At 32.5% G+C, this 26,757-nt stretch overlaps 1 protein-coding gene across 1 annotated transcript in view; it reads left to right on the forward strand.

Annotated features, from left to right (window-relative positions):
• MIPOL1 (mirror-image polydactyly 1) overlaps nt 1-26,757 on the forward strand; it is a gene marked incomplete at its 5' end in the record, with an annotated part of 262,383 nt that overhangs the window by 15,051 nt on the left and 220,575 nt on the right. The window contains 3 exons of the mRNA XM_079699165.1: nt 6,429-6,654; nt 8,197-8,332; nt 9,605-9,710. Coding sequence (XP_079555291.1) covers nt 6,429-6,654; nt 8,197-8,332; nt 9,605-9,710 — 468 coding nt within the window. The remainder of the gene's footprint in view (nt 1-6,428; nt 6,655-8,196; nt 8,333-9,604; nt 9,711-26,757) is intronic.

The following is a 26,757-nucleotide window of genomic DNA, read 5'->3' on the forward strand; positions in this document are numbered from 1 at the left end:
TAGCTTAAATGATATTTGTAGTGGTTTAAATGGGGTGATATAATTTTTACAAAGCTTTAATTTATGCAATATGTTCTTAAGTTAGTCAGTGTAAGGTTTAGGCAATTACACTATTATACTGTGTTCATGGCCTTCACTTGATGAAAGACATTAAAATTTAGAAGCTGAAACATTACAGTAGAACAGTTCTTGCACAGAAGTGTGTTGAATGAATATTGATGTGTTCATGACTATTTCAGACTTGAAACAAACAAAAACTTATAAAAATTTGGTGTAGTACTACCACTTTAGTTTTTTTAAATAATAAAACAAATAACAAAATTCCAGTCAAGTGATTTCTATGACTAGTCAGTGGATAATTTGTAACATGGTACACTAAGCCTTTGAATTGTCTTAATCACAGATGAAATAACCTCACCAGTTCTTTTTGACATGTTTATTTAGAGATACAACCATGTATGGGAATGTAAAGGATATAGTTTATTTTGAATTCATGTCCAAATGAATAAATTATTGACATTCACAGGTTTCATGATTTTCCAGGTTAACAAATCTTTATCAAGCCTTATTTCAAAATCTTATAGCTATATCCAGGCTTTCCCCCATCACATGTTTTTGACTTCCCCTCAATATATATAATACACCTTATCAGAATCACATAAAACTCTGTATCTGTGCTTTTCAATGAAACAGCCAATGGCCACATGTAGTTTTGGATGCTTGAAATGTGAGCAATGAGGATACAGAACAATGAAAATGAAAGTTATAGTACTTTTTTGCTTCTTCTTCTTATGGCTGGTCAAGCCGAAAAATAAATTGAAAACCCCCTGAGAGAGTATACAGTATCCAGGTAACAAGTTTGCATATTTTAAGCCAAGGATCCAAAAGTTACCTAATTTATTGTAAGTCCTAAATTAGAATCTCTGTAGGATAAGTACCTGTGATCTACTAGCTATGATCCTGATCATATCTAATATCATGTGCCAATATGGTAGTGTTCAAATTATGTTACAGAAACATGTTATTTAAATTTCTTATTTTCCTGCCATGGGATTGAATCTACAGAAATGTACTCTTAATTTTCTTTCTATGCGGTTGAATTTTCTTTCAGGATCTTTCTCTAATGTCAGGATTTCGAATTTTGAAGTTCTGTTACTTTTGTAATTTATTAGTTTTATAATCTTATACAAACTTTATTAAACCATTATGTATTAACTACAAATTTTAACCTTAAGTATTTTCTCTTTTTTGTATGTTTTTCATTGAACAAAGTAGCATTTTATTTATTTTCCATGTTCATGTCTTCTGTTCTTTTAATAAGAAAAATTTTTCTTACTGTATTTTATTCTTATACATTTTAATAAGAAAATCTTTTACTTTTAGCTAATTAGATTCTTGCAAATAATAATAGCTAACATTTATTTAGTGTGTATTCTGTACTGACACTTTTCCAAGAGATTATATAATTTAAATAATTTAATGCTCATAATAACCTTTTGAGGTAGGTGCTTTTATTATGTGCTTTTTACTGATAGGGAAATTGATGAGAGGTTTAGTAATTTGGTAAAGGTCATACAGCTTTGTGGTAGAGCCAGAATTCAAACTCTGCAGTCAGTCTTCAGAGCCCATGCACTGTGGTTCTGCTTGGAAACTCTAAATACGCCAGTATTCTACTTGGAAGGTCTAAACTTTGCTCTTGTACTCACTCATATTAAGTGGAACCACTATGATATGGCAGAAGTTTCTGATGTCCTTCTTTTATGTTTGGGGAGAGAAAAGCCCATATATGCATCTATGTGGAAAACTAACCGCCCCACACACATAAAGGAAGCAAATAGTCGGAAATATTTAGTAAAGGGAATAACGAATATTTATACACACATACAGATAGATAATCTACGTGTAACTCAGTTAAGGAATTGGTTAGGAGCCACTAGCTGATACTGTGTTGAAACTAATGTTTGTTTAGAAAAATTCTTAACCATTGGAAAAAAGACATTTGTTTAAAATGTGGGACTACTATAGTACTTCCATCATGAAATCAAATTTACACTTATTTAATAGCAAAAAGTGTCATATCATTTTGATGTTTTTACATAATGTAGTGATAGACAATATACAAAAGAAGCAGTAAACGTGAGGTTTTTGTTCTTTTTATATTTATAAAATCAGATGCTACGATATAAGTAGTAACCTTTACAAAAAAAGAAAAGATAGAGTGTAAAGAAGTGGTGACCAATTATGTTAGCAAGTGTCAGAGAGCACATTAACAAATTGCTTCCTTTATGGTTCGTTTTAGATACAAGTGCCCCTGAGTAGCACCTGCATCTGAAGGAGAGAGATCCATTTATTCGAATGTACCTGCCTATAGCACCTCCATTCCTCTTTCTCTTTTCTGCCACTGAGCTCTCAGGTACCTGAGATGTTGCTATTCTGAGTAACCCCTGTAGGATCCCTAGAGACAATTCTAGCTCAACCACTCTGAAGAAACAGCTCTGTAAACAGTATTGACCCCACAGGGGACCATCAAATCCATTTACACAGATACCAGTTGTCACAAACTATTTACAAAGCCAGACAGAACAAAATTCCCCAGCCTCTAAGAATCCCTATTTGATTCTAGCCACCTCCTCACTTCTATATAGTAGTTGTGAAGTAACAATTATTTTTGGCCATGAGTTATGATTTTTTGGGTAGCATCAATTTAACTGAGTATATTCAATTAATTCAGTCCATTTAACTGGCATTAATGTATAATTGTCTGGAGAACTGAACTCAAAAGGGATCCTAAAGCTTTCTTTACTAGGTTAGGAAATAGTATAATGCTGTTAATTTTCTAGACTAAGGAACTGAGAATTTAGTAGCAGCGCTAACATTGGGATAGTTGACAATAGTAATACCTCCAGGAGTAAAGGGAGACTTTGTTAGATCATGAAAATGATCCATTGGAAACAGTATGAAAGTCACTAGGGAGATACAGGGTTTTCAAAGCATATAATACAGCTGGCCTAGGCACATGTATTAAGTATTAGGATTCTAAAAAGTCTTTACTAAATTTACCCACTTTGCCCGGATGAATAAACTGTCTCTAACAACAGCAGTAGGTGGCATTTGAGGAATAGTGAGTAATAATCTTCCATAACATCATTTTCAAATGGTCACAGGATAGGTTTACGTGGCAGTGATAGCATTAAATAATAATAGCAAAAATTGGGGAATATATTTGGTTTGAAGTGGTTAAAATTCTTATGTCCAAATAATGCAGTGTGCCTGCAGAAGAGCAAATAAATAAAGGGATTGATAATTGTCATAAAAAATTTCCTGTTATTTGAGAAAAGAAAGTTAGATTTCATAGACTTATGAATTATGAAGAAGAGATTAATAACTTATTCTATAAGTTCCTATGTAGAAATGAATTTAAATAGTATTAATTCTGTTAGTCATAATGATGGAACAATTAACAATGACATTGATTCAACACTGAAATTACTAAAGAAAGTTATAGAGTTTCCATTTCAAACCATATGAGAGAGATAGAGAGCAATCAATAGAATAGTTTTAGTTTAAACTTTCATCTGCTTAGAGATGAATTTGAATCAGAAGTGAATTGTTCTTTAAAACATTTATCTTATCTTTCTATTCAAATAGTGTATGAAACAGACCTATAACTTCACTTTTTGTTGCATTTTATTGGTATATTTCTAATGCAATTTTCTTTCAAGTGATGGGGTAATACAACATCTCAACTAAAGCTTTTAGTGGCATCATTCTGTTATCACTTGATAAAAGTCCTTCTGGGGCTGGAGAGTTTAGGAAAAATAATTGAAGACTGAGTTAGAGTAACTAAATACTATCGTATTCTCTTGGTTGGAGGAGGTACTAACTCAGAAATTGAATTTAAGTTGAGCTGTGAATAAGATAAAGAAAATTTGGTAAAATGAAATATGATACAGCAGTATGTTAAAATTTGACTTGAAAAGTTGAAGTGTATCATGCCAGCAACTTACTCTCAAATGTTTCAGAAAAAATTATGTATGTGTAGGTAGAAAATAAATAATAAAGCAAGCATGGTAAAATGTTAACATTGAGGAATCTGGATGAAGGGTGTATAGTAATTCTTTGTACTATTTTTGCAACTTTTTTATAAGACTGGAATTATTTCAAAGTAAAAAGGTAGAAAGAAATGACTGTTAACTAACATCAGTCAGCTTTCTCATCTGGCTCTGTCTTCTTTAGCATGTTTATGCAGTCAGTGAAGTCTTTTGCTTTTGTCTTTCATTTCTCCTCTCCATTTCTTGCCATTTTTCTGAATGACTTCAGTTTCTTGAAAGATGGCACTCCCTGTACCCTGATACCTTGATGATTTCCTCCTCTCCAAGTACCTTCATCATCAATCTATTTAATCAACACATTCCCAGATCTACCACATCTTGGAATTTGTCTTTACAGTGTTACTCATTTTACAAGTTTTCACTCCTCAACTATAGCATCTTGTCCTTTCAGAACAACAAATGTCTTTGTGTTTTTCCTAAAGCTATTTCTTCTCTTCTGTACTCATTCTTCCTGTTCTCTTTTTTTTTTTTTTTTTTTTTTGCGGTATGCAGGCCTCTCACTGTTGTGGCCTCTCCCGTTGCAGAGCACAGGCTCTGGACGCGCAGGCTCAGCGGCCATGGCTCACGGGCCCAGCCACTCCGCAGCATGTGGGATCTTCCCGGACCGGGGCACGAACCCGTGTCCCCTGCATCGGCAGGCGGACTCTCAACCACTGCGCCACCAGGGAAGCCCAAATTAAGTGTCTTGAAATGTCAACAAATGTCAACAAAATGTCAACAAATAATCTTCAGATACCTATATTTGTTAAAGTTTAAAACAAAATATAATGAAATTTCATAGATATATCACAGTATGTAATTACGATAGCACTTTCTCCCAGTTTATTCCCACAAACACAGAGAAATACAGAGTAATTGACCAAAAATGAATGGTTTCTGATCTAGCATTCAGCCACCAATAAGATAATGTCCAGGACTTGGAGTTTATGACTGGCTCTACCTAATTTCAGCATATATGTAAGCAAAGAATTTCTTCTTAAAGAATGAGTACCTTATTTATGTTTCCCATTTGTTTTTATTCTAAAACTACTCATCTTCTGCCTCAAAGGGGTTTTAAGTTTGGCAAGTTAAAGAAGGCGTCATCAACAAGTAGGTGAGATTCACCTGCTTTTAAAAGTTGAAGAATTATTTCTGTTGGAAATAATAAAAGTCCTAGTTACAATCAGTATTTGTGCCTGTTGATCTGATTTACTGGTTAAAAGAGCTTGTTTTGGTCTTCCCTGGTGGCGCAATGGTTGGGAGTCCGCCTGCCGATGCAGGGGACGCGGGTTCGTGCCCCGGTCCGGGAGGATCCCATGTGCCGCGGAGCGGCTGGACCCGTGAGCCATGGCTGCTGAGCCTGTGCTCCGCAACAGGAGAGGCCACGGCAGTGAGAGGCCCGCGTACCGCAAAAAAAAAAAAAAAAAAAAAAAGTTTGTTTTGTGTACTTGCTTGTGTGTCATTTTCTCCCCAGAATTTCACTATAACATCAGATACACACTCTTCCTTTGAAATAGCTATTATTTACTAGTTACCGCTTAAAATAACTAATATTTATGAGATAGCCAGGCATTACAAAATATAATGTATAATACATATCTGATAAAATGGAAGTTAAAAATAATTCTCCCTATGTTATTTCCATCTTTATATGATGATGATTACAAAAATAATAGCTAACATTTATTGATGTGCCAAACACTAGGCCAGGCACTTTGCATTCATTAATTCTTAATTCAGTTAATCCTTACAACAACTCAAGTAAGTACTATTATGTGTCCATTTTGCAAACCAGAATCTGAGGTATGGAAGGGTAAAGTAATTTCCCCAAGGTTATGTGCTTGGCAAAGCCAGAATTTTAACTCAGTCCAATACCCAAATTCCATGCACATTATTATTTCACTGTAATCAGTTAACTTATTGTATCCAATTTTTCAAAATCTAGGAAAGAAAAGTTAATGTAGAAAATAATAACCTCTAAGTCAGTGGTTCCCACCCTTAATTGTATACTGGAATCATGTGATCACTCCCAGAGATTTTGATTTAATTAGTAGAAGATGCGGCCTGAGCGTGAGGATTTTTAAAAACTCCTCAGCTGATGTGCACTTAAGGTTGTAAACCACTGTCCTAAATGCCTACTGACTGTGGAAATGGAAATATTTGTGGCAAAATCACCCTGTACATGTTTGTCTGATAACAATAGGAGTAAGGTTAGTAAGTGCATGTTTAAAGCTGTGAGAGCTCTTATTTCCACAAAAATATTCATTTGATTGATTTAATATGTGATGATGGTGTTTCATATCTCATATTTTTGTTTTGTTTTAAATGCAGACGTAGCCCATGGTTATCTTGAACAGGAGACCACGGGGAGAAATAAAAGTACACAGCCAGATGAGCAACTGCCTGTGAATTCTAAGGGAAGCATGCATCAGAAATCCAATGAATTAGTTAATGAAGCTACATATGAGGGCATAGAATTGCCAGAGCAGAGATCAAGGAATTTTCAAGTCATCAGTCCTCATCTAGGTGATGAGACAGCTTACTGCACTACAGAAAAGTCCAAGTGAGTGCTAGCAGCCTTAGATTTAGAAAGTAAGAACCGGGAGAACTCTTCCTTCCTTCCTCCCTCTCTCTGTCCCTCCCTTTCTTCTTTTTGATGTGGCCTAAATTTGACATATCATTAACTTATTAGAATTTGAGGAATCTAATACTAGAGTTTTCTACTATTTTCATTACATTGATATAATGTGTCTAAATCACTGAGTGAAAAAGCACAAGATGAGTTTGAATGAAGGTCATGAGGTTTTATATTGTTTTGTTGAATATTATTTTAAGTGACCTTTCATTAAGGATCTGGAAATAGCTGTTAAGTTGATATTAAATGGGATATTATTCATCAGAGCCATAACCTGGCAGCTCCAAGACAAAATAAGCCCAAAGATATGATTTGATTTTGGTCAGCGCTATTCTTCATTTAAATGAATTTGAATGCTTTTAGAAGGGTTGTCTACTCTCCCATTTACCTTCCTTATTATTTTACATTCTGTAGTTTCTACCCATTCACTTTATGTAGCTACCTATTTCATGAAGGGGTTTGAATTTTGACACCTGTGACTTTTACCTATGGGAGAAAAGCACTTTGATAATTAGTCATGTACTATGAAAATACTGCTAAATTTAAAGATTCTCAATGACTAATATAATTTATAACTATACTGAAATATAAATATTATGTTTTCAGTCCAGACAAAAATCATATTTTATGGAATACTTTTTAATGGAGTTTTACATAGGAATAGCTATTTCTATTTACTTAAAAATTATGAAATAGCTATATTAATGAATATTAATATATAATGAAGTAGATATGTTAATATGTTCCACTTTCTTGACAATCAGTTATATTCTTATCAAAGTGCAGTTTGGAGTACATTTTTGGGGAGTAGGGATGAATGAAGAGGTGATAAACTTTATAACCACATGGGAAAAATAAATAATAGAGATTAGGCTAAAGTCATCTCTTTTCCCTTCCCTTCCTTTATAGTACTTGCTAACAAGTTAATATTGTTCTCAAATAGCATACACATCGTAAAAATTTTTTTTTGCTTAAATATTACAGGAATAGGTTTTCATTTTTAATGTTACAAACTTAATAATGAAAATATGATATTCTGTCAATTATAATGAAAAAAATATTTATTGTTCCCATTTTCAGAAAAGTAAGAAATGTATCTAGAGTCCTCACAAGAAGTACAAATTGAATTAATATTCACAAGCCCTAAAAAACTGCATTCTTTAAGTATACTGAACCATGAATCTCTAGACATTACTAAATGCTTTTCACAGATTTAGCTCTCCCTGTGAAATTGATATATTAGCACCTCTGTGATATATTGTATATTAGCACCTCTGTGAAATTACAATGTTTAGTCTTTTTCATCCATAGTATTTTCTTAACAGTGCATAACAAGAAAAAATTTAAATTAAGTAACTTTACATACTTACTGTTAAAATTAAATGTTTCCCCCATTTGAAGTGTAAAATGTATAGATCTTATATAGTTGAAATTATATGTATATTGTTTTAATAGTTTTCTTTATTACAGCATTGTGGAACATAGAAATAATGATTTGCATTACAAATGTATGATTCCTTGTCAAGTTACTTCAGACTTAAATAAAGAGGAGACAGTAGCATTGCTTCTCAAAGAATTGGACATTCTCAAAGCAAGCAATAAAAAGGTACAATATAGAAAGTCTGATGATTGTACAGTATACTTTTAGCTGTTGACCTTCTAAGTTTGCTTTGTCACTCATCATAATTCAGTTTTATTGTGTACTTTAATCCTTTAACAGTAGCTTTATGCTGTTGCCATACCACGCCATTCACGGTATGATTGAGTTGAGACATGAGCTGTGAAAAGCAATTTCTTTGGTTTCCTGCCTTGGTGGCTTGCAATATCACTTCCTTTTTCATAGGTCTGTGGTACCTAAAAAATTCAAATTTTACTTCATTGGTTTCATGTTACTTTCTTAACCTTTTTTTCTTTTTTTTAGTATTATCTGTGCCCTGTATTTCACCTCAATATATGTAAACTTTAAAGTAGCAAGGCTTGGAAATATTGTCATTTACCTTGTGTTATCTTATACTGCTACATTTTGTCCAATCCAATTTGTCATGTCATATTTTATCTTTTCTGACTCTTTTTCTAGTTACATTCCTTTGAGCTTTAAATAATGTTATTAAATAATGTTCATTTTCTATGCTTGCCTTCTTTTTTTTTAACCTCTACATACTTTTCTGATTCTAATATTCTCGTTGTTTGACCTAATCAAACTGAAGCGTGATGTTAAGAATGTTGATCATGTCTGATGGACAACAGCATAAATGACATAAACGGAGGGAGAAATTAAAAAGAAAACATTTGGAGGGATCCTGTATGAAAGCCTGAGATATTTTCTGTATTTTCATTTACCAGCTGTTTATTACATGCCAATTATGAGCCAGGTGCCAATGCCAATTTAAATGGAATATGATGGCATAGCATTCTCAAAGGGAGATTTGTATCAAATATTAAGATTATTATCTTAATTTTGTTTCAAAATATTAGAATTACTAAGAGAAGCTATAATTTGTGCTACCCATTATTTTATTATGATAGACCCTTCCAAGTCTTTTGCTTTAAGACAAAAGAATGGATCAGATTGCTTTTTGCTGCAGTAGTTATTTTTAATAATAATGTTGTTCCTTCTTTAATTTCATTTGCCTATAAACACACATAAATTAAGTGTATATTAAAATGTTTTTATAATTTCTATGTCATTTCAGGTAATTATTATTTTATAAAATATCTTAAAACCTTAAATTTTTTCCCCCCTGGAGTTATGTATTCAGTAAGTTAATACAGTTATTCTATAAGGGTTTAGAGAAAAGCAAAAATTATCTTCAGGATTAATTATATTTCTGCAAGAAATTTATTAGTAAGAATCTATGTTTATTTCAATGTGTTTTAGCTTCAAGAAAAACTGACTAAAGAAGATAAAGAACAGAGAAAACTAAAGCTTAAACTGGAACTCCAAGAAAAAGCAACAGAAGCTCAAATTGCTGAAAAAACAGCAGGTATAGTAGATCAGTATTAACATATGGCATTCAAAATCATACACAAGGTTATTATCTGATGTGGCTTGGTGAATAGTAGCATACTAGCTTATTTGTCAAAGGAGGGAAAGCTCTGTCTTCTTTCTTTCTTTTTTTTTTTTTGCCTGCTAAGAAAATAGGTAGCTTTAACATCCTGGTACTGGTATTAGTGAGAGCTTTACCTGTATTCATACTGATTTGGGCATTAAATGCATTGTTAACACCATGTCAATCCAATCACAAAAAGGTTGTTTGTTTTGTTGGAAGGGCCTGAACAAACAAGGGGAAATAATGATTACCAGTGCCTCTACCTTTCAACCAGCAGTTCACATACCACTTATTGTTTTAGCTTGTTGAGAGGAAATACTTCTCCTTTGTATGATGATAGTCATATATTCATTGCCAGTGAAAACCTACATTTGATTCAAAAATCTGTTTTGTGCAGTTAATTAATTTTCATCTGATGACGTGGATGATGTGATGAAGATAGTTTGCCCTGAAAAGATCTTTCCCTGAAGATAATGTTTTCTGGTAAAAGGTTGCCAGAGTTTAAGATTATAAATGAATGCCTGAAATATGTTTTGGATTCTATCTTCACTCACAGGTCATGGCAAGGAGAAAATTTTTTAAATGTATCTGTGATGTGTTACAGATATGATCAGGTGATTCTCAGTTGTCTCTGATGGACTCTGTCTCTCTCTCTCTACAGTTTATATATTATCCCTGTGACTCTCTTCCTCACACTGTTTTAGTGTGTTAAGAAAAGAGACATTTCATAGAATAGTAGAAATTAGTATTCAGAGGCATTTTATAGATCCCTTATTTTAACATTTTTATATCAATTGGAATGCTTTTAAAAAGTAATTGTATTTTGTGATTAGTTTGAAGTTATAATCATACTTTATAAATCACTTAACCTGGGACTTCGCTGGTGGCACAATGGTTAAAAATCCATCTGCCAATGCAGAGGACACTGGTTCAAGCCCTGGTCCAGGAGGATCCCACATTCCTCGGAGCAACTAAGCCTATGCGCCACAACTACTGAGCCTGTGCTCTAGAGCCCGCGAGCCACAACTACTGAGCCCACGAGCCACAACTACTGAAGCCTGTGTGCCACAGCCACTGAAGCCTGTGCTCCCCAACAAGAGAAGCCACTGCAATGAGAAGCCCATGCACACCAATGAAGAGTAGCCCCCACTCACCTCAACCAGAGATAGCCCACATGCAGCAAGGAAGACCCAATGCAGCCATACATACATACATACATACATAAAAAATTAAAAAAAATAATAAACCACTTAACCTGGTTGCATATGAAAGAATTCTGCTGTTTTAGGTCAGAGACATGATTAACAGATACTGTCTGTCTTCAAAATATTACTGTGCAAAGTGGAACATCACCATGAAAATATGACTAAGATGATCATAAATAAATACTCCAGCCAAATACCAGATGGTTGTTTTTCTGTTATGTTAAACTACTATGAATTTTTTGTTTCTTTTTTAGTGGGAAAATATGAGAGTAATATATTTTAAAGAAAATTAACAGTATGTTAGAAATGAATAATTCAAATATAAATTTAGAACAATTTAGAAGTTTCTTGGCTTTTTATAATCAATTATGTATACTAATTGCTGGAATGGTATTACAAGAAGTACATTTGTTTTAAGATGTTTGCATTATAATTTAACTTTGTATGTGTCTTAACAGATGTAATTTAATAAGATTTAGGCCATTGTGATTTATTGTAAATCATAAATTCATATATCTGCGTAGCTCATTTATCTCTTGGAGGGAAAAGAACATTAAGCATTAATATTTACTCTTTAAACTTTTGTGTAATATAGCTAATCATATAATTTACATATTTATTTATTGGTATATATTTAAGGGTTCCCTATTACTAAACAGTATGAATCACACATGCATAAAATGGAAAGAATTTGATTGCTTTATGATTCTTGTTAACATCAAATTCTTCTCATTAATGACAAAATACTATTTCAATAGATGTTGAATGTTTGAAAGATGTTTAGAATATTTTTATAGCTTCCTAAATTGATGAAAATAGTAGTGCTATATAGTTTGTCTGGAGCTAAGCAATCCTAAAGAAACATGTCCAACCATTTAGTTATAAAAATGGCTCAAAGACTTCCCTGGTGGTGCAGTGGTTAAGAATCCACCTGCCAATGCAGGGGACACGGGTTCGAGCCCTGGTCTGGGAAGATTCCACATGCCGTGGAGCAACTAGGCCCATGCGCCACAACTACTGAGCCTGCGCTCTAGAGCCCGTGAGCCACAACTACTGAGCCCATGTGCCACAGCTACTGAAGCCCGCATGCCTAGAGCCTGTGCTTCACAACAAGAGAAGCCACCACAATGAGAAGCCTGCGCACCGCAACGAAGAGTAGGCCCCACTCGCCGCAGCTAGAGAAAGCCTGTGTGCAGCAACGAAGATTCAATGCAGCCAAAAATAAATAAATTTTAAAAAAAGAAAAAAATGACTCAAAATTTAAATCCCCTAAGTTTTTTAAAGTATAAATTTTCAAAATGTATCTTTACTTTTTAATGTTTTAGTTCTATCTTATTAAAAAACTTGAAGATATTTTACTTTTAACCTTAGAATTATTATTATAATATGTCAAAAGAAAAAAACTGAATTGTTTAAGAAATCCATTGGTTTGAAACTACAGGAAATTTATCAACTGACTCTTGGTAACTCTTGAACTTTTTCATGTTTTCTCATTATACATGAATTTTTTTAAAGTTTATCTTAAAAAAGAAAAGCTAATCTTGAAAAAGCTTATCTCCTACCTGATCAGTAGTAAGTGCAATAAAAAAGCTAAACACAATAACAAAAAAAAGTATGTTACTACCCTCATAGAAAGAGGAATATTATGATACTATGAGTACATGTGATAAATGTTTTATTTAGTCATATGAAAGAACAAAGAATCCACACAAGCATGGATATTTGTTTCTATCACTGCTCATTTTTATATTCAAAATAAAAATATTTGCTAAACTATATTACAAATGTGCATACACATAGAAGTATTATAGTATACTTAAGCAGAATATAAAATGTTTTAAAAATCAAAATATTCCACATTAAAAGAAATACATGCTAAAACATCTGAACATTGGAAATTGCAAATAGGATACAAAATGTATGTCTATAGGTTTTTCAAATAAAATGTTAATTAAAATATGAGGTATTCTAAGGAAATAGCCATTTTCTTTGAGTATATTAAATGTAAAGATTTATATATATATATAAGAATATTCATATCAGTATTAGTTATGATAGCAATAGAATTAGAATCAATCGAATAATAAGGCAATGGTTAAATAAATTCAGGTATCTTTATGGTATGAGACATTGTGCAGTAATTTAAAAACGTTTTTAAAGAATATTTAATGATATGAAAAAAACTTTATGAATTAAAGTTAAGTGAAAGAAGTAGGGGGAAGCTGTATTGATAATTTTTGTTAAAAAACTATATACACATGTATATAATATAAAATGAGAGTCAAATTTTGATAGTGTTAATGGGTGTATAAATGCTTCAATTAACAGGATTTTTTCTGCCTTTTCAGGTTTTCTGCAGTGACTTAGTATTAGAAAAAGTAATGTTACTTTTAAAAGATGTGATTTTTTTTAAGTTACTTGCTCACTAATCTTAAAATAATTCCTGTGATAGGTTTGACATGTAAAGATTACATAAACCAACATCTTGTGAAATCCATGTAATGGCTTTGATCAAATCTTACCATTTTACCTGTGCCACTTTTCTTGTCCTTCAGATTTCTCCCTTTTTTACTTTTATGTCTTTATTATGTAACTTATGTATATGTTAGTCCAACTTGTCTCCCCAGCTGATTGTATAATTTATAAGAATAAGAATCTTGTATAATCAAAACCGCATAAAACAAAATGTTCCTAGTACTTTGTGAGACAGGTTGAAGCAATGGGAAGACTATAAGCCTTGGAATCAGATGCACTAAGGTTCAGGTCAGTCTTGACACTTAATACCGACCATGTGCCTTTGGGCAAGTTACTTATTAGCCTCTCCAGGTTTACTTCCTCCCATGTAAGATGTAAATATTAACTAATTTACCAGATTATTTTAAGGATTAGAGACAATGTATAGAGGCACCTAGGATATAACTGTACTCAGTGAATTATAGCTAATATTAATATTTGATTATTTTTATCTTTATGAAATTCTTAAATCTTTGATAATGTCAGAAGTCATGAAAAAATTTTTGTTCTGTTTAGCTTTTAATTTAAATTCATAGTTCACTGTTAATAGATATTAAAAGGGAAATAAACAGAAAAGTGAAACAAAAATGTTTGAAACGAAGGATTGGATGATGAGAAAAATTACCATTGAGATATATATATTTATTAGCATTTATTACATTTTACTTAAACATGAATCTGAAATAAAAGAAATGGGATGCACAGAATTTGGGTTTTAATCTAATATATACCTATGATAAACCTTCGTGTAGACTGTTACAACAGCTTCCCTGTTAGTTTTACATAATGTGAATACTATCATTATAATGTGATCTCATGAGAGTTGGAAACTCCGTTGTGTCCTACGTCATGATAAAATCTCAAATGGTTGACCTTTTTACCTTCCCCTACTTGTTTGACATCACCATCATCATCATCACTACCACCATTGATACTGTTTTTATTAGATGCTTAATAGGGACTATGCTAACTTCTTTAAAAATTACAGAAATATTTATTGAGGGGTTTTTATGTACTAGGCACTGTGCTAGGAACTGAATATGCATCAGCAAATAAAACAGATTTGGTATTTCAAACATGTCTTTTTGTTTGCAGTCACTTCTCATTCATAATACGCCATTGTAGTAGATAGTGGTTAAATGCTTAGACTTTGGATTCAGACCTTTGTTCTAATCTTTCTACTGCTTATCATGTGCAAGTGACAGCCTCACTAAGATTTGGTTAAAACCTACCTTATAGTTTGGTGACGTTTAAGTGAGATAATGTTTGTGAAGTACTTAACCCATTAGAAAGCACTCAATAAATGGTAATTATGATGATAAGGTGATGATGTCACCATCGTGTTTTCTCAAGACTTCTTGATCTAATGGGGGCATATCAAAGTGTAACTAACATAAATAACGATCTCATAGCTACTTATATATGGTTTTGTTTCACAAATAATTGATATGTACTCCTTGTTAAAAATATTTTTTATTTACTTCATCTTATCCACACAGGTTTTAGTTTTCCTTGACTTTCAGAATTAACCGTATTTAGAAAGTTTGAAAATATGAAAAAAAATTTTACATCTCTACAAAAAAGAAAAGAAAGGAATTTGATAAGTAGGTCTTATTATGTTTTAACTCATTAACTTATATATGTGGATAATATGATTTGTAAATTATTGGCATGTATGACTTTCAAATACTAGGGCATGTTTTAGAGAAGCACAACTGACACATTGTCTCTGTCCTTTAGGTAAATGTCTTTTCTCATCTAAATAAAATGATTAAACCATAAATACTTCAAAAATTCTTTTATTTAAATTAAGTTTGACAGTGAGAGATAGTATTGTATGACCTGATCTGAATCCATTTAATTTAATCACTCTTAGGTGAGTGACGTGGTTATAACTTTTAAAAATAATTTGTTTAATTAAGCCTTTCATTTTTCTGAAACAGTCTCAGTGGGCATTGTCTAGTGTTTAAAGTCTCTTAATTTTTATTAATCTATTGCATTTACAGTATACAGATGTGTAAATTTTTACACAAGAGTATTTATTTAAATAGTTTTTATGTTTTATGATATTTAAAATATTTATATTTCTTTAAAACCTTATATTTCTATTTCTTAAATGCTCACTTTAGAGTCTCTGCTCTATATGTTAGTTATTTTTCTTTCTTGCATGTCATCCATTAAAGATTAGCTTGGAAGCTTGGAGCATGGAGAGATTATGAATGACAGAACAACTCCTGTAGAATAATAATCAGATTTTGGTATTTAATGCTGTTTGACTTTTGCAGACACATTTCTTATTAACCTTTGGTACAGAGAGAAATCCACATTCCTGATATCTCATGGAGAAGATGAATTTGAGATCCTCTTCCAATTAAACTGAAATAAGGCCAATATTGGGTTTTAGTCAAAAGGACTCCTTAGTTCTTTAAGTCTTATATTTATATAAATCAATCTATCTATCTATCTATCTATCTATTTATCTTAGTTACATTTTACATATAATTCAGTGGTTACATAATTTGCTTAGTTAGCATACTGTACTGATTCTGCAAACGTTTAATCTGCTTTTTCTCTTTAAACATAGATTCTTCCCTGGGCACCCATATTTAGACTGACCTGTAAATTAAAAAAATATTGTTAAGCCCTTCTTCTTACAGAGAATGTTCTTTTATTTTTGGTAGAGACGAGATGAGTTTAATGTTATTGTCCAAAGCATCAGAACATAGAATCCCTGAAAAGTATAACTTAAGTTTTTCTATTCAGGTTAACATGTAAATGTTAAAAGCATAGGTATGTAATCTACTGTTACAGCAAATATATTAAGACATCCCAACTAATTAACATGGAAAAATAAAAATTGTTGTGTAATAGAAAATGTTTATATTGTTCTCTTGTAAAAAAAATTATCTGTTACCATATATCATATCTCAAATGATGCTGACCATATAATGATTAAGAAGAACAAGAGTCAGTTAGTTCTATATATCAGAAGAACAGAAAATATCATAATACTTGCTTTTAAGAAATAATGCACAATGGAATCCCATTTTTCTGTATATAAATGGGCATTAATAAAATATGTTAGTCTTTAACACTTAAATGGTGTAACAGTATTAATATAACGGAGCATTACATGTATCTATCTATCTATCTATATTTTTTTAATTTGGAAGTAAAAAGGACTTCAAGAATATAGCTAGTCATTTCAGATAAAAACAAAAAGTCCCATCTCTGTGAAATACAGCAGTTAGGAATGTTGATAGGTAGAATGCTGATTATATTATTATCTTTGGCTGTAGAATCCTATGAGTATGAAAATTATAATGAGTGCCAGGTCAAATAATGCTTACAGGTAGAGTATGGCCAATTTTGTAACATGAGATCACATTATAATGATAGTATTCACATTATGTAAAAACTAACAGGGAAGCAAAGGAAATGCTGTTGTAACAGTCTACGTGGTTTATCATAGGTATATATTAGTTAAAACCCAAATTCTGTGCATCCCATTTCTTTTATTTCAGATTCACGTTTAAGTAAAATGTAATAAATGCTAATAAATATATATATCTCAATGGTAATTTTTCTCATCATCCAATCCTTCGTTTCAAACATTTTTGTTTCACTTTTCTGTTTATTTCCCTTTTAAAATCTATTAGCAGTGAACTATGAATTTAAATTAAAAGCTAAACAGAACATAAACCTTTTCATGACTTCTGACATCAAAGATTTAAGAATTTCATAAAGATAAAAATAATCAAATATTAATATTAGCTACAATTCACTGAGTACCAGTTATATCCTAGGTGCCTCTATACATTGTCTCTAATCCTTAAAATAATCTGGTAAATTAGTTAATATTTACATCTTACATGGGAGGAAGTAAACCTGGAGAGACTTATAAGTAACTTGCCCAAAGGCACATGGTCGGTACTAAGTGTCAAGACTGTGACTTGAACCTTAGTGCATCTGATTCCAAGGCTTATAGTCTTCCCATTGCTTCAGTCTGTCTCACAGAGGAAAAGAGAGAAACCATTATACATAACAATAACCAATTCTAAAGAGGAAATGATCTTGGAAAAAGTTTAGGTAGCAGTTATATTTCACAGAATTTTCATATTGGTATCTGTTAAAATTTAAAGTAGAAACTGTGCAGAAAATAAGTTAAATACCCCCTTAATAGTGTATTTCAAAAGTGCATAAAATTATTGATACTGATTTTAACACTTCAGGGATAAGCTTATCTCTTTTATATTAAAAATTGTAGCTCTAAATGAATTTGGTAAAGTAGCAGGATACAAAATTAATGCACAGAAATCTCTTGCATTCCTATACAATAATGATGAAAAATTTGAACGTGAAATTAAGGAAACACTCCCATTTACCACTGAAACAAAAAGAATAAAATACCTAGGAATAAACCTACCTAAGGAGACAAAAGACCTGTATGCAGAAAACTAAGACACTGATGAAAGGAATGGAAGATGATACAAACAGGTGGAGAGATATACCATGTTCTTGGATGGGAAGAATCAACATTGTGAAAATGACTCTACTACCCAAAGCAATCTGCAGATTCAATGCAATCCCTATCAAACTACCAATGGCATTTTTCACAGAACTAGAACAAAAAATTTCACAATCTGTATGGAAACACAAAACACCCTGAATAGCCAAAGCAATCTTGAGAACGAAAAATGGAGCTGGAGGAATCAGGCTCCCAGACTTCAGACTATACCACAAAGCTACAGTAATCAAGACTGCATGGTACTGGCACAAAAACAGAAATATAGATCAATAGAACAGGATAGAAAGCCCAGAGATGAACCCACACACGTATGGTCACCTTATCTTTGATAAAGGAGGCAAGAATATACAGTGGAGAAAAGACAACCTCTTCAATAAGTGGTGCTGGGAAAACTGGACAGCTACATGTAAAAGAATGAAATTAGAACACTCCCTAGCACCATACACAAAAATAAACCCAAATGGATTAAAGACCTAAATGTAAGGCCAGACACTATCAAACTCTTAGAGGAAAACATAGGCAGAACACTCTATGACATAAGTCACACCAAGATCCTTTTTGACCCACCTCCTAGAGTAATGGAAATAAAAACAAAAATAAACAAATGGGACCTAATGAAACTTAAAAGCTTTTGCACAGCAAAAAAAACCATAAAAAAGACGAAAAGAAAGACAACCCTCAGAGTGGGAAAAAATATTTGCGAATGAAGCAACTGACAAAGGATTAATCTCCAAAATTTACAAGCAGCTCATGCAGCTCAATATCAAAAAAACAACCCAATCCAAAAATGGGCAGAAGACCTAAATAGACATTCCGCCAAAGAAGATACACAGATTGCCAACAAACACGTGAAAGGATGCTCAACGTCACTATCATTAGAGAAATACAAATCAAAACTACAATGAGGTATCACCTCACACCAGTCAGAATGGCCATCATCAAAAAATCTACAAGCAATAAATGCCGGAGAGGTTGTGGAGAAAAGGGAACCCATGGGAATGTAATGGGAATGTAAATTGATACAGCCACTATGGAGAACAATATGGAGGTTCCTTAAAAAACTAAAAATAGAACTACCATAAGACCCAGCAATCCCACTACTGGGCATATACCCTGAGAAAACCAGGATTCAAAAAGAGTCATGTACTACAGTGTTCATTGCAGCACTATTTACAATAGCCAGGACATGGAAGCAACCTAAGTGTCCATCAACAGATGAATGGATAAAGAAGATTTGGCACATATATACAGTAGAATATTACTCAGCCATGAAAGGAAATTGAGTTACTTGTAGTGAGGTGGATGGACCTAGAGTCTGTCATATGGAATGAAGTCAGTCAGAAAGAGAAAAAATACCGTATGCTAACACATATATATGGAATCTAAAAAAAAAAAAAAAGGTTCTGAAGAACCTAGGGGCAGGAGAGGAATAAAGACGCAGACGTAGAGAATGGACCTGAGAACACAGGGAGGGGGAAGGGTAAGCTGGGATGAAGTGAGAGAGTAGCATTGTCATATATACACTACCAAATGTAAAATAGATAGCTAGTGGGAAGCAGCCACATAGCACAGGGAGATCAGCTCGGTGCTTTGTGACCACCTAGAGGGGTGGGATAGGGAGGGTGGAAGGGAAACACAAGAGGGAGGGGGTATGGGTATATATGTGTACATATAGCTGATTCACTTTGTTTTACAGCAGAAAGTAACACAACATTGTAAAGCAATTATACTCCAATAAACATGTAAAAAAATTATAGCTCTAATATCAGATATATTAAAGGTATGAATGTAAAAAGCACATTTTTAGAAAGTGTTCTTATATAGTCTTATATATGTTCTTATATAGTTATCTGTACTCAAGATACGTATATAATGATTGCAAGTTTTGCCAAAAAGTTACAGTTTTATATTTTTGCTACTTAAAGTCACAATTTTGTATAATTTTCTAATCAAGCTTTAGCAATTTCTATACTCTTGGTAAGTATAAATTTGTAGCAGCTTTACAGAGGAAAATTTTAAAACATGTAAAGAGCTTAAAAAACTTTTTTAATGTAATAATCATACTTCTAGGAATTTTCCTTAGTAATTACCTGTGTATATACATAAAGATTTGTGTACAAAGATGTTCATTACAGTGTCGTTTATATAGCGAATAATTGGAAACAGTGTTAAATCTGATTTTAGAAGCATCTTAGTTCAATCAAATATGTCATGTCCAAATGATTAAATTATATTCTATATTATAATTTTGAATACTGAAGAATATCAGAACACATCCTGTTTATTTTAATTATGCACAGGAAGTTACAAAACTATGCAAAACATTTCTGTCCCCACATTTTTACGAGCCTGTATTTTTAATCAGAAAAGGTTATTTACAGAATAATCATGTAAAATGGTGAACATTCAAATCCAGTTTTAGAAATACAATATTCTGGCTTGTAAAAGAAGTTCTGAAGAAATAAGTTGAATCCAGCAATATAATGCCAAGAGTAGAACCATCAAACTACTTGGAATAGGTTGGTTAATTCTCTACTGGTGTGTGGCATTTACCATCTGTGTTTAAATTTATAATAAACAATTTATGCCAAGAAAGAGAAATTATAAATTTTAAGGAAATTAAGACATAGCATAATGTTTGTGGTTCTGGAATATATATGTGGTAGTTTTGTAAAACACTAAATGTTATGTTCGCAAGGAATTCATTTCACATCATGTAAAGCAATAATAGTAAATGCTCAGACAATCTGAAATTCTTATATATATAATAAAGTCTTTTACCGTACTATTATCTATATTTGTTGCGTAGAATTTTGGAAGCTGAATTGTAATCAGTGATTATTTTACATGTTTCAAATTCAAATCCTAATGATTTCTTCTTCCCTCTCCTTAGTTCAGCCTTTTCTGTTTACATAACTACCTTGAAGATGTTAAATGGATTCTTTTTCCTGGGAAATGTCTGTCCTCCAAATTATGTTATTTAGAGAATCATGATTCAGTGTTTAAACTAGAATGTTTTCCAATATACTGTCTCACTGCTACCGTATTTTAAAAGTAGTTTGAGAAGTGTAGAATATGGGCTTGTCAATAGACTTGGGTTCTACTAAGGAAATATGTACTCTGTCTTGATTCAATAAACTCATACTTAGTATGGTTCAGCTTCTTCATATTTACTTTTGCCTATATTAGAAAACAATTAGCTTACTAAACAAATTTGAGTATTTGTGGGTGGGGGGTGGGGGTGATCCTCTCTGAATCTTTCTCATTTGACTAAGAATTATAGGATATTTGATAACCGTGTTTAAAAATGGAGATATCCAAATATTATTGTAAACACCCAATGATTTGTTCTACCTACAATACAAGTATTTTACTGGGTTGGCTTACATAGTAGCTAATAATATTTGTTAATGTAATTTAACTACTGTGAACCTTTACTGAACAAATATTGAAATTTATTCAAGTCAAAGAAAGAGAATCTCTAATGACTTTTGTTAAAGCTTCTATTTAATAGTTAAGGAGAAAAGTTTGTGTGACATACGAGATGCAATTAACAGTAGATTTTACATTTAATAAAAAGAAAGAAGCATATGTATTTGCTTTATTCATTCCATCATAATTTGCATTAGAGCTGTGGGTGTTTAATGAGCAAATTCCAACTAAAATGCTATATTGATTTTCTAGTGAACTTTGTAATAGTCATCTACCTTGGAAAAGCTCAGTGTTTACAATTAAGCTTTCTTTACTGAAAATATTTGAGAGTTGCACATTGATTCTTTAGAAGTACTGAATTCTAGAAAAAGAATCAGGTTTTTCGTAATCAACAAATTTCACATATAACCTAATAGGTGTTAAAAATTATCATTTTGTAATACCTTACTTTTGGAAAACTTCTTAGCATTTATAAAATATATAATCAGATTTTTGTGTGTGTGTATTTTATGGCATTTTAAAATTTAACCTTAGAATACTCCTTTATATACACACATTGTTTATATATTTAGAGTTGATACAGCATTATAGAGGAAAAAATGTTCTCTCTTCATCACACAGGACCAAATATACCCTTGATGTAAAGCATTTGTCTTTAGGCATAGAGTTAACAAGACTTATTAAAGCCCTTGATATTAACAGCCTTACCTTTTCAATCAAGTGTTATTGTATATAAAGTAGAACACAGCTTACATTAAATGTCACTTTATAAAGATCTCATCACACTATACAGAAGTGATAGGAAGCCTGTCGGCATTTAAAGTTTAGTAAATAGTGTTTTAACCTTTCAATATGCCAGAATATTACAGGGCAATATAACATACATGTTAATCTGTACCTAGGTGACTGTTTAGCATCATTTTGCGCATCCTATCTGACCCACAAATTAGAAGTATTTTATAATGTAAAAATTTAAAAATATCTTAGAATATCATATTTTGTACAGACCTATGTCATTATACTGTAGTGTTCTGAATGTGTTCTGAATAATATCTCCTTCAGTTCCCATTTGTAGTTTTTGCATGCCAATGAAAAAGGTAAAAATGAAAAAAAGCAAGAAATGTTGAAATGGCTATAGATATAAATGGTCCAAATTAATCAAAATCACATTTTTACTGTGTGTGGAAATGAAGCCAAATTGTGAGTCTGTGGATTGAGGGTGATGATGGTATTGGTGGCATGGAACTAACGTTTGTTGAGAATCTACTTTATTTGACTAAGAGCTTTTATATATCATCTCATTTAATTTCCCCTAATAAATGTAACTGATGGTATTCTGTGCATTTTATACACCTGAATGGTGACCAACATAATTTAAGAAAAGTATAAAAAAAACAAGTTGCCTAACTTTACTGTGACAATACCTTGGATCTGAATTAAAGCCCATATTCTTCATAATACATCATGTTGTTTTCTCTAAGCTCTTACGAATATCCTTCCTAGGAGATTGTATACAATTAGAAGGGGAAAATAAAACTCATTACTGTGTACTACATTATGGGCAGAAATTTCTTTCAAAACAGCATGATGAATTGATACATAGAAGCAGAATAATGTGGCACAGACAACCACATAGGAGTAATGATACAGCCTTAAAAAATATATGAAAATTGTACTGGAAACTACTGGATCTTCCAAAAGCTGTGTTCATAGCAAGAATTCCTTAACTTTATGTAAACTGTTGATTCAAAGCATTTGGTTTTATACATGAGAAATCCAGTTGTTCTAGCACAATTTGTTACATAGTTTGTTTAACCATTCATCTGTTACTAAAAATTTGGGGTGTTTCTGGGTTTTGGCTATTATAAATAAAGATGCTATGAATATTTGTATTGAAGTCTTTGTATTTAGACATATGCTTTAATTTCTATGCTTTAATTTCTCTTGGATAAATACTTATGAGTGGAGTAGCTGAATCTTGTGGTGGGTGTATGTTTACTTTTTTAAGAAACTGACATAATGTGATTATACTATCTTACATTCCACCAGCAGTGTATGAAAGTTCCAGGTTGTTTTACATCCTTGCCAACATCTTTAATCAGCCTTTCATATAAGTCATTGTAATAGGTTTGTATAGTTAACCCTTGAACAAAACCGATTTAAACTCCACAAGTCCACTTATATGCACATTTTTTTCAATAAATACATACTACTGTACTACATGATAAACGGTTCTGCATCTGTGGATACAGAGGACCAACTGTAAAGTTATACATGGATTTTTGACTGCAGGAGGTGGGGGGGGGTCCACCTCTAACCCCAGTGTTGTTCAAGGGTCAGCTGTGTGTGGTGGCTATCTCATAGTTTTAATTTGCATTTCTGTAATGACTAAAGCTGTTGAGCACCTTTTCTTGTGCTTATTACCATCAATATATCTACTTTGAAAAAAGTGTTCAAGTTTTTTGCCCAATTTTTAATTGGGTTTTTTGTTTCCTTATTATTGAGCTTTGAGCGTTTTTAAAATTATGTTCTAGATACAAGTCTTTTTGTCAGATATATGCTTTGCAATTATTTTCTTCCAGTCTGTGGCTTGTCTTTTCATTTTCTTAGCATCTTTTGAAGAGTGGAAATTTTTAATTGAATTAAATTGAAGTCCTACTTACCAATTTTTTAAAATTGTTTTATGCTTTGCTATTATTATAGTTAGGAAACTTTGCCCACCTAAAGTCAAAGAGGTTTTCCTCCAGAACTTTTATAATTTTAGGTTTTGCATTTGGGACTGTGATTTATTTTGTGGAATGCAAGGTTGGTTTACCATTTAAAAATCTATCAATATTACCAAAGTGACACACCAAGAAAAGAAAAACAATCTGATCATCTTAAGGCCACACTCTGCTTTTATGTTTCAGCTCTTATATCATAAATAAGTGTCCTTTTTGCAGCTTATTTAGTGCTACATTTATTGCATTTTTGTACCTTCTATTGGTGATTGCACTGTTTAAACAGCTCCGTGCTGAAATGCAATCTAATGTTCCTGAAGCACGGAAGACTGTGTTGTGTGTTATGGATAAACTTTGTTCAGGCATGAGTTATTGTCCTGTTGGCCATGAGTTCAGTGCTAATAAATCAACAATATATATTAACTAAGGTGTTTCTAAAAAGAAACATACATGAAACAAGGTTATGTATTAGTTGACAAAATGTTGATAAGTTTTAGCTGATTAAATTTTCTTTATGGGTCCTAATTTTGCTGCTTGATTGCATGTCTCATAATTGGATACCAGACATGATGAACTTTACCATTTTGGGAGCTGGTATTTTTATATTTTTATAAAATATTTTTGAGCTTTGTTCTGAGACATAGTTATGTTTCTTGGAAACAGGTCACTACTTCTGGGTCATGCTTTAAAGATAGGTAGGTTATTACCAGAGCAGTGTTTAATCTAGACTTAATTAATCCCCACTACTGAAGCAAGATCCTTCTGTGTATTCTATGTAGTAGATCATGAATCATGAGTTTTTCCAATCCGGCTAGTGGGAACACGTACTATTTTTGGTTTTGTGGAGCTCAGGGCACTGATGCCTCTGAAACTTTCAGGTGGCTCTTTCCCCTGCATGGGTAGTTTACTCACGTGTGTGTGCTCAGTCCTCAGCTGATTTCTTGAGGAATACCCTCTGCATGTCTCCAAAGCTTTCTCTCTTTGCAGCTGTTTTTTCCTCTGATAGTCTGTCTTGTGAATTCTAGCTGCTTTGTTTTCCTTAGACTCTTCTCTCTTCAAATTGTGGAGTCTGCTGGCTTCCTCCTGGATTCTTCCTTTCCTGTGCCATGTCCAGAAAACTTTCAGTGTATTAAGCTGGGCCAGTCGTAGGGCTCAACTCTTGTCTTCCTCTCTCAGGTCACCGTCTTTGTTTCCTTATCAACTTGAAAGCTGTCATCCCATGCATGTTTTGTCCATTAAAAAAAAATTGTTTTAAGTGGGAATACAAATTTGGATCCTGTTACCCTGTCTTGACCAGAAGGACAAGGCTGTGTTGCTTAAAATTTAATCCTAACATATACTCTCGAAGATTTTATCATATATGCTAACTTTTTCCCTGTTATTCACTTAATGTTTTTCTTTAAAAATCTCACCTTTTTAACTAGATAAATATATATTATAATGGAATTTTTTTAGTTTTAACGTCTGTACCCAAAAAGTGCACAAATAACTGTACAGTTTTATGAATCTCAGAAAGTGAACACACTTGTATATAACCAGCACCCAGATGTAAAAAAACCAAATATTACCAATAGAATATCACCAGATATCACGAAAAGTTCCTCATCCTCCCTTCTAGTACTACCTCCAAAAGTTAGTAACCATTATCCTAAGTTTAATAGCCAGGCCATTCTTTTTTGTTATTAACTTTAAATAAATGAAATAATGGAAAATTACCCTTTTTTGGCATCTACCTCAACAATATGGGTAATTTAAAGAAATTTGAATTTTAATTGGACATTAAATTAAATGCCACTCAGAAATTATAGGTCTGATGTGCTAGTTATGGTTTTCTAATATACATTAAAGTGACATAACTATTAAAAAATGTGTTTCACATCCTATATTTTGTGAAATACTGTTCTAAAGGGAATATGGTGGTAGATGATGCTGGAAGGTAGGCTAGAACTAGACTCCAGTTTTCCTTGAATGCTGGGCTAAGACTTTTTTTTTTTTTTTTTTTTTTTGCCTTGGAATCTATGTGGCAGCAGTAAGGAGAAGAGTAGCCTGGTTACCCCAGAGTTTCATGGAGATTACCTTTTGATAGGTTGAGGGATGCCTTAGTGAAGTCACCTGTCCTATTTTTCTCTCCTCTGAAATTTGGTACATACTTTTTGTTATGAATTGAATCTATTTTCTTTCTCTTTTGTGCTGCCCTTGTCTTAATTCAGGATTTCATTGTTTCTTATGTGGACTTTTAAAATAATCTAATATTGGGTTAAGGGGCATGTACAATCAATCCAACCTGCAACTTTTGGAAATTGATGCAGGTGATCCCTGCATCTTCCACATACTGAATGCTAATCTCTGGGAGTTTCCTTCTGAAACATTGTTCCTATTCTAGAAGTTGATATTTATTTCTAGGTAGCTTAAAGTTTCAGGGAAAGGGTTATTCTTGTGGGTTATTGATGTGAACTCTTGCTTGAACCACTCCTATAGTCTCCCTACTGGAATTTGCTTCCATGTTTGCCCCACCTATGAACTACTTCTCACCTGGAAGCCAGAATTCCTTTTTAAACGTAAATGTGATGCTGTCATTTCCT

This window comes from Hyperoodon ampullatus (assembly GCF_949752795.1).
Source record: "Hyperoodon ampullatus genome assembly, chromosome: 3".
Classification (NCBI taxonomy): domain Eukaryota; kingdom Metazoa; phylum Chordata; class Mammalia; order Artiodactyla; family Ziphiidae; genus Hyperoodon; species Hyperoodon ampullatus.